The sequence below is a fragment of the Lipotes vexillifer genome, unplaced genomic scaffold, assembly GCF_000442215.2.
Source record: "Lipotes vexillifer unplaced genomic scaffold, Lipotes_vexillifer_v1.1 scaffold1691, whole genome shotgun sequence".
NCBI lineage: Eukaryota > Metazoa > Chordata > Mammalia > Artiodactyla > Lipotidae > Lipotes > Lipotes vexillifer.
The window spans coordinates 1875016-1884394 of NW_006789046.1; the positions used below are offsets into that span (position 1 = coordinate 1875016).

The following is a 9379-nucleotide window of genomic DNA, read 5'->3' on the forward strand; positions in this document are numbered from 1 at the left end:
GGAGGGAGAGCCCGCAAGGCCTCTGCTGCTGGGAACCCCTCCCTGGTCTCCCTGGGGATGTGCCCACCTTCCCTCCCCCACCCCCAGCCAAATGGTCGAAGTGCAGCCCTGCTCCACCACTGTGTGACTGTGAGCAAATCAATTATCTCTGTGTGCCTCAATTTCCTCACCTGAAAGATGGGGTGATAGTAATACCTCACTCCTGGGATTACTATAGGATTGGCCAAGTTAACTGTCTATATGTAAAGCTCACAGCAAGGTGTCTGGCAGGTACTTGCCCAGCCCAGTATTAACTCTTTTCATGATATTGTCCCAGGAGCACTCGTGACAATAAAAGCTGCCATTTAAGGCACTTACTCTATCGTGCTAAGGTATACGTAATGAAAGATTTACCATTTTAACTATTTTAAGGCTGCAGTTCAGTGGCATTAAGTACATTCGCATTGTTGTGCAACCATCACCACCATCCATCTCCAGGACTTTTTTATCACCCCAAACTGAAACTCTGTCCCCATTAAACACTAGCTCCCTGTTCCACCACTCCGCCAGCCCCTGGCAACCACCATTCAACTTTCTGTCTCCGTGAATTTGGTTACTCTGGGTACATCACATAAGTGGAATCATATAGTGTTTGCTTTTTTGCGGCTGGCTGGTTTCACTGAGCATAACATCCCCAAGCTTCACCCGAGCACGTCAGTACCTCACTACTTCTCAAGACTGAATAATGTTCCATTGTGTGGATAGAGCGTATTTCATTTATCTGTTTCTCTATTAGTGGACACTTGGGTTTCTTCCACCTTTGGTTGTTGGAATAATGCTGCTGTGAACCTGGGTGTACATGGGCATTTACTCCTGATGTATTATCTCACGGCGTTATTTTATGCGGGGGCGGGGATGCTCTGTACGTCCCTTTCTGAGAGCCTGAGGCTGTGAGTAGGAGGCCTACATAAAGAGGAGACTGTGGCCTGTACACAGAAGCTTCCTGTAAGGTTAATCAGGCAGCTGTAGGCTACACTCACCTCTGGGCAGTGAGCCACAGGAATAAGGACAGGGTTTTTCCTTCTTACATCTCTCTAGCCTGTTAGAGTTTGCAACACGTACAACAATTTTTTTTACACTCTAAAAACATCAGCTAATAAAAAGAGGCCTGTTGGTGCGTTTTTCACTCTACGATGTGTGCTCTTGATAGAAAAATTGAGAAGTACAGATACACAAAAAGAAGAAAATAAAAGCCACCCCTAATTTTAGTGTACATTCTCCCAGTCTATTGTATTTCCTGCTGTCATCCCATGGTAGGGACCTGTGGGCCTGTTGGGTGGGGAGTGAGAGATGGAGAAAACCTCTCTGAGGGCTCTAAGTCAGGGGCCTACAAAGGGCCAGGCTGGTGAGCCTGGGAGAGCAGAAGCGTTGGGGGTGGGGTGGGGGACAGGACCCTGGCTGCCAGAAGGCGCCCGGCCTCACAGCATCTCTGCTGGCAGCATCAGAATGGAATGTACGGCCTGCACCAGGATGTCCACCACTTCAACTCCTTCGACCGGGTGCAGAGCCTGCCTTTGCTGTTGGGCCGAGCTGGTGTTCTCACAGGTGAGGGGCTTCGTGTAGCCACAGGGGCAGGACAGCAACTTACCTCCCTGCCCCAGAGGGGCAAGGCCTTGTCCCGAGCCACCATGGGCCCTGCGTTGCCTGCTCTGAGCACTTGACCCCAAGGAATCTGGGCCTCCTGGCTGGGCCATGGGCACACGAGAACAAGGGCCCGGCTGCCCTCCTGGAGGCCACAGCAAGACACAGGGCCTGGGGAGCGGAGAAGGGGGCAGAGGGGATTGGAAGACCGCAGGGGCTCTGGACAGGCCTATATCCCCACCTCCAGGCATCATTGGGAAGAAGCACGTGGGGCCGGAGGCGGTGTACCCGTTTGATTTTGCGTACACGGAGGAGAATGGCTCTGTCCTCCAGGTGGGGCGGAACATCACTAGAATGAAACTGCTGGTCCGGAAATTCCTGCAGACTCGGGACAACAGGTGTGAGGAGGGTCCCTCCCCCTTACTGCCCTCACACAGCCAGACCTCTGGACAGTTAATACTGGATGCAGATCCCAGAGTCTTTGGTTGGGATTCTTGGAGTCTCCAGACAGCTGGGGTGTGGGTGGAGGAGCAGGTTCCAGATGCTCAAGTTGATCTGGTCAGAAGAAGAGGGGACATGGGGAAACTGAGGCAGTGTGGATCATGGGGAGGCTCTCAGTTGTAGGGGAATAGGCAAAGCTGAGGGGTGTTCCTTCCCAAAGGATGAGGCTCCCCAGGGTAGAAGCCAGGTGGTGGGTCAGCCCTCTGACCTTGACCTCAACGCTCAAGCCCATCCCTCCATCTGCAGGCCTTTCTTCCTCTATGTCGCCTTCCACGACCCCCACCGCTGCGGGCACTCCCAACCACAGTACGGGGCCTTCTGCGAGAAGTTTGGCAATGGAGAGAGTGGCATGGGGCAGATCCCAGACTGGACCCCGCAGACCTACAACCCGAAGGATGTGCAGGTAGGAGGACCCCTCACCACGTTTCCAAGAACTACCCTTTTTCCTCCACCTTGTAAATATGGGGACCTGTGCCCCTCTCGTGGGTTGGCAGCCCTGGCCCCAGGTGTGTAAGAAGAAACCCTCTGACTCACTGGAGCCAGGTCCCCATCCGTGGGGTGGCAGAGAGAAGCGTAAAGACATGGAATGATGTACCCAGAAGCGTGGGTGTTCTGGGATAATCCGTTCAGGAAGAGAGATGATTTTGGGCCCTGGGAGGAAGGCTGGCACCTGTATCTCCCACCCTAATTCAAGTGCTGGCCACTTTGCCCCCTCCACCCAACCTATCTGTTCTAACCTTGACTTTCCATCCACCTGCCCCATCCCAGGTGCCTTACTTTGTCCCTGACACACCGGCTGCCCGAGCTGACTTGGCCGCTCAGTACACCACCATCAGCCGCATGGACCAAGGTGGGTTCAAGGAGCCCAGGTGGTGGGATAGGGCACAGCTTGGGCCCCATCTTGGGCCCGAGCCAGAAATCACAGTGCCACAGGGCCATGTCCCCTCTGGGGGAGAGTCCTTCTTGCCTCTTCCAGCTAATGGTGGCTGCAAGTGTTCCTTAGCTTGTGCAGCATTACTCCAGTCTCTGCCTCTGTTGTCACATGAGCTCCTTCCGTGTGTTTTCTCTTTAGTCTGTGGCCCTCCTCTTCGTTTAAAAACACGTGTCATTGATTTAAGGACCACCTAGGTATGTCAGGATGATCTCATCTCAAGATCCTTGACTTGTATCTGCAAAGACTCTCTTTCCAAATAAGGTTACATTCACAGGTTCTGTGTGGACATATCTTTTAGGGGAACCACCATTCAACCCAGTATGGGAGGTTGGTGCCTTTATCGTTTCCCCATTGGTACCATTAGTTCATGGGGATTTGGGAAGGGGGTGGGTGTAGAGAGAATCCTATCTTCTGGCCCCACCCAAGACCATCCTTATTACCTCCACTGGGAGATTCCAGGAAACAGAAACCACTGCATGTCAGGTAGCAGCTGCATAGGGGTGACACGGAACTGCCAAGGTTGGCCAGTGTCCCTGGAGGGGTGCACTCAGGTAGAGGCCATGCAAGTCCTGCTTCAGGACAGGGCCCTGGGCAGAGTGCTGGGCGGGAGGCCTGGCTGGTGGCAAGGAGGGCCGGGGTAATTGAAGGAAAAGACGGTGCAGGGTTCAGCAGCCGGATGAAGAAATGCTTCAGTGCACACGCATTCCCACAACTGCGCATCTGCCTGCGGCTGAGCTCTGCTATCCCCTCCACACCCTGCAGGGATCGGACTCGTGCTACAGGAGCTGCGTGGAGCGGGTGTCCTGAATGACACCCTGGTGATCTTCACATCCGACAATGGTATCCCTTTCCCCAGCGGCAGGACCAACCTCTACTGGCCGGGCACTGCTGAGCCCATGCTGGTGTCATCCCCAGAGCACCCAAAACGCTGGGGCCAGGTCAGCGAGGCCTACGTGAGCCTCCTAGGTATGACTCTGCATTCCATGCAGCAGGGGTAGAGGAGGGGGAGTGGGGGAGGAAGAGGACGTTTAGTGGGACCACCACGACCAGACGTAGCTCCTCACCCACTACCTTATGCAGTTGCCACAACTCCTCAGTGAGGAAGGGATGGTCAGCCCCATTCTACAGATGCAGAAATGAGGCTCAGAGACATGAAGTTAGGAGCCCAAGGTCACACAGCTTGTAAGCACCAAGCTTGGATTCCAGTTTGGGTCTCACTGCCTTTAAGCCAGTCATTTTCCACTGGCCCACTGGTGAGTATCAATCACCTGGAGCACCTGCTAGTATCCAGATATCCCACCCCAGAGTGTCTGATTCAGTAGGTCTGGGGTGATGCCCCCAAATTTGCATTTCTGACAAGTTCCCAGGTGATACTGATGCCCCTTGACCCCACTTTGGGGGTCAGGGCAGCAGCATGCTTGGGCCCCTGTGGCTCAGGGCTCACATCTCCCTTTGGCCCCAAGGTCAGGAAGCGTTCTGGCCACAGCACAGAACAGGAATAGGCCCCTGTGTGGGGGCTTCCTCGCTGGTGTGAAGGATTTTAGAAGGATCCTGGGTATCACCAAGTTGGGGGTCTTGTCATGGCATTGAAAGCATGGCGGCCCAGAGGGTGATGCAGCAGTGAGGGGTTGGCCTGTAGCAGCTTTTTCCTGTTGGTGATTTGATGTGCAAGGCGGCCCACCAGCTTCCAGAGTGGCCCGGATTCAGCCCTTCCACGGGGGTGGGCCTGGTGCCCTGGAGGGCCCACCCTGCTGAGATGTCATCTCCTTTCCAGATCTCATGCCCACCATCTTGGATTGGTTCTCTATCCCCTACCCCAGCTATGCCATCTTCGGCTCAAAGACTGTCCAGCTCACTGGGCGGTCCCTCCTCCCGGTGCTGGAGGCGGAGCCTCCTTGGACCACGGTTTTTGGCAGCCAGAGCCACCATGAGGTCACCATGTCCTACCCCATGCGCTCCGTGCACCACCAGAACTTCCACCTTGTGCACAACCTCCACTTCAAGATGCCTTTTCCCATTGACCAGGACTTCTACGTCTCGCCAACCTTCCAGGATCTCCTGAATCGCACCACAGCCGGCCGGCCCACGGGCTGGTACAAGGACCTGCATCGCTACTACTACCGGGAACGCTGGGAGCTCTTTGACAGGAGCCGGGACCCCCACGAGACCCAGAACCTGGCCACTGACCCCCGCTATGCCCAGGTTCTGGAACTGCTTCAGACCCAACTGGTCAAGTGGCAGTGGGAGACCCACGACCCCTGGGTATGTGCTCCCAATGGGGTGCTGGAGGAAAAGCTCTCTCCCCAGTGCCGGCCACTCCACAACGAACTGTGAGGCCCTCCGCACCCCCACAGTGGGGGACGGCTGTCCTGTGTCTGAGCTGTGTCCTGGCACAGGAATTCCCTGGGGGGTACCCAGGATGGTGCAGGGTCCCCAACCTGTGACAAGGTGAAGGTGGTCTGGGGAACAGCAGGAAGAAGGGTCTGGGACATGGGGCTTCAGTCCCTCTTGGTTCTCTGGAACCCACAGACGTTCTTGTGCCCTTCACCCGAGAGGAGATGGGCTTCTGTGTGCCACGAGGGTGGTGGGTGAGTGCAAACTGCACTCGGTGTGGGGACAGCGTCTGTTTGTCAGTCCTGGTCTGGAGGGAGCCTTTGAAGGAAACTTGGGCTTGTCTTCTTCCTTCACTTTGTTCACAGTCAGGCTCCCGAGGCCCGGGCTGGGTTTCCATGAGACCACTGATTCTTGGCACGCTCCCTAAGTGACGAGTTTCATCCTGGGGTCTGTATGGGCAGAGCTTGCCCTTCTTTTTGAGAGTGTCCAAGGATGAAGATGTATCTGCTCAAGGCCTGAAACTGCCCCATCCTCTGGTTGGGTGAATTCTGTTTGGGTGAACACAAGTCTGTAGCACAGACGGTACTCATGGAATGCTCCAGACCTGCCCTGCCTCCGCCTGCCTGGAAAACCCAGAAAGGGGGCATTCTCCTTCAAGTGGATGGGCTCCCATCACCCTTCCCACCCCCATCAACTCCATCCTGGAAGACATGGTGGGGAAGCCACAGGCCAGAGCATTGTAAAAGGTTTTTATTTTAGTAAAATATACCAGGTTCATTTTCCGCATTTGTTATGACACAGGGGCCATCAGCAAGGCCTCTACTCTGTCCACACAACCACCTTCTGCTCATCAGCAATGGCCAGGCGGACACAGCCGAGCAGGGCATGCAGGTCGCTCCAGCTGTCAGGGGCCAGGCTGCTGTACAGACAGGGCACTTCATCCAGCTCACCCTCCTCTTGCCTGGAAGCCTCCAGGAGCTGGTCCTCTGCGGTGCCGAGCCGCCGCAGAGCCTTCCTGCCAGAGCCGGAGATGGGAGTGGCTCAGGGAGAGCCTTGCACCAGCATCCTAGCACGGAGCCCCAGAAATCAGCCGCCGGCTTGGAATTCTAGGGACCTGGATGGACCGATGATGCAACAGATGCCCCTAGACACAGATGGCCTGCTTCGAGGGGACCCAGTGCCTTGTGAAGAAGATGTGACTGGGGCCCTAGATGACGTTGCACAATGGGGGTGGGGGGGTGGGGTGGCGGATCTAGTTTATATAACTTCGGTTCTCAAATTATAAAGGCGGCAGCAGGATATCTGGGCTTGTCCCAGCCATGGACCAAGTAGTGTTTTTCAGTCTCTGTCCTTACCTAACACAGATGGACTGTTAACTCTACCCCGGGAAACATGTGGCCTCAGCCGAGGTCAGTCAGGTTCTAGGGTCTCACCTTACTGTCCTCTGGGTTGCTCCCCGGGGGTGGGCTGCAGGACCTCTATCCTGGACACTATCCTGTGACACTTCCAAGGCTGGCACGAGGTGAGATCCTGGAAACCCCATCACGGGCTCTGGATGTGGTCGCCACGGGCCTTATGGGGGCTTCTGGTGCCCATTCAAACCTCACCACCAGCCCCTAGGGGTGCACCTACTTGAGTTTCTTTGCCGCCTTCTCATTGATGGAGATGTGGATAATGATGGGGAAGATCTCCAACTTGTGCAGGACGCGGACACTGTCCAGCTGGACGTCCAGGAGGGCGTGGGTGTTCTGGGGGGAGAGGGGAGGGAAGTGAGCCTCAGCCTTAGAGGAAGCGAGCGGAGCCCACACCCAGGAGTGACGCTGAGAGAAGGGAGAGAAGGGTGAGAAGGGTACAGGCAAGACTGAAGTTTGGAAAGGAGGTGGGGAGAAGAATTCGGGAATGCCCTTTTGTATACGAGGGTGCTGGCTGTACGGTTTTAAAAGTTTCCATCCATTTGATTTTTTGCCTAGGAAATCTAGAAATCATAGGCCATCGGGATTGAGGGAGACCGTGTAGAGCTCAAATCCTAGGAGTTGGATGGCTCCATCAACCTCTTTGGGGTTGTGAAGGATGGGGGGCCATTGTGCCTCTGACTCACAGCTGTTCCTGGCTGCTTTGTATCAACACAAAACTTTATAGTTCACAGTGAGCTTCTTTTCATGTATTTGTTTGAGCCTTAAAACATGGAGTGTTATCTCCACTTTACTAATTTAGCAAATGTTTATTAAACGTCTCCTGCGTTGAGGAAACAGGCTCAGGGAAGTTAAAAATCCCACCCGAGGTCACGTGGACACCAAATGGCAGAAACGGGGTTTGGTCTTTCCATGATGGAGCCAGAGACAAGATGAGCACCAACCTGGGGTGTCCAGGGGGCCCTGGAGGTTGGCCTTTCCTTCTCCCACTGCCATTATCAGGAGATGGAGCTCCTCACAGCCCCCACCCCACCCCTTACCTTTCCCATGAGGGACTCGACTGCTCTGCAGGTGACACAGTAGCGACCACCAGGCGCCTCCCTCTCCTGGATGATGTCCCCTCTCTGGCTGGAGGCATCATACTCCTCCTGGCTCAAGTATGCTGAAGGTGACAGTTGATGGGGATGTCACCCACCCAGCCGCTCCCCCAGGAGCCCATGCTGAACACCCATGGGTCTGCCCCCACGGACCCCCACCAGCTCTGGGGCAAGTTCTTCCTAGGGTGTCCTCTTTACAAACCTGACCCTGCTCTTCCTGCTGGGAAGAGTTCATGCCCTGTACATTCACCCTAAACCATTGGACACAGCAGGTGCCTAGCCAGTGCCAGGATGTGGGTGGACGGATGGAAGGTTGGGTGGAGGGAAGACTGGAGGGAAAGAAGGAAAGACAGACAAATGTAGATAAACCCTTCTCCCATCACTTCCCAAGCTCCGAACTTACATATGCAACTTCTTACACCCAGAAATCCCTTAAATCCGTGATTCTCAACCAGGAGCAATTTTACCCCCAAGGTACACTTGGCAATGTCTGGAGACATTTCTGACTGTCACAACTGCTGGGAAGGGGGTATGCTCCTGGCATCCAATGGGTTGAGGCCCAGGTATGTTGCTTATCTGTGATGCACAGATGTGGGAGATGCCCACAACAGAGGATGATCCAGCCCTAAATGTCGTACCCAGGCTGAGAACTTCTGCCCTGTATAAACATGTTAAAACACACCCTGACTTTTCCCTTCTTTATGAATAGCACCCAGTCTCCCAAGTGAGAACTGCGCGTGCCCTCCTGCTAGCCTCCACCCTCCAAAGCGTCACCAGATCCTGCAAACAGCTGGCAGACAGCTCTTGGGGCTACCCTCTTCTCCCCACTGTGGCTTTGCTGTACCACCTCTGGCCCAGCCCCTAGCGAAGCCCTTCTCCAGTCCGTCTTCTATTCCGCTTTGAAAACGGGCATTCAAAGATCAGGCCTGATCATGTCCCCTTGCCTACCACATAACACGGCACGTCTGGGCACCTGCTGCCTCCCCGTGGTGCCGTCTGTGCCTCGGTGCCTTTGTACACTCTGCTCCCTCAGCCTGGACTTCCTGGTTCTGCTCGCAAACTGCTGTCCTGTCTTGCCAGCAGACTGCAGCCCCACTCCCACCCCCTCCAAAGAATCCCTCTCTGGATCACTTGTGGAGCTAAGATGGGTCAGTCTGCCACGTCTTTAGGTGTCTGTCTCCAGAAGAGCAGAATAGACCCTGAGGGCCTCTTGGACTCTCTACCTCTAGCCCGCTGCCCAGAGCCTAGCACACAGCAGGTGCTCACTGGAGGAACTGCGTGGGCCACACTTGCTTCTCTCTGTCCCCTCTGTGAACTCCAGGGAAGAAGAACAGGGCCCTATTCACGCTCAGCTTGTAGCCCATCTCTCTGAGGCAGCCAGCGACCAGTGATGGGTGGATGGAAGAAAGCCAAGGAGCTAACTCCTGCTCTCCACTCGCCAACCAGCTGAGCCACCTTTCCTGCTGAGCCGGGCCACTGGG

General features: G+C 55.2%; 2 protein-coding genes across 2 annotated transcripts in view; one reads left to right on the forward strand and one right to left on the reverse strand.

Annotated features, from left to right (window-relative positions):
* SGSH (N-sulfoglucosamine sulfohydrolase) overlaps positions 1–6160 on the forward strand; it is a 9228-nt gene extending 3068 nt beyond the window's left edge. The window contains exons 3-8 of the mRNA XM_007462343.1: positions 1479–1584; positions 1868–2018; positions 2368–2524; positions 2890–2971; positions 3818–4021; positions 4830–6160. Coding sequence (XP_007462405.1) covers positions 1479–1584; positions 1868–2018; positions 2368–2524; positions 2890–2971; positions 3818–4021; positions 4830–5389 — 1260 coding nt within the window. The 3' untranslated portion in view covers positions 5390–6160. The remainder of the gene's footprint in view (positions 1–1478; positions 1585–1867; positions 2019–2367; positions 2525–2889; positions 2972–3817; positions 4022–4829) is intronic.
* A 48-nt stretch (positions 6161–6208) lies between these two features.
* The window catches only part of CARD14 (caspase recruitment domain family member 14), a 22658-nt gene continuing 19487 nt past the window's right edge, over positions 6209–9379 (reverse strand). The window contains exons 18-20 of the mRNA XM_007462344.1: positions 7842–7963; positions 7022–7137; positions 6209–6404 (exon numbers count right to left, since the gene is read on the reverse strand). Coding sequence (XP_007462406.1) covers positions 6209–6404; positions 7022–7137; positions 7842–7963 — 434 coding nt within the window. The remainder of the gene's footprint in view (positions 6405–7021; positions 7138–7841; positions 7964–9379) is intronic.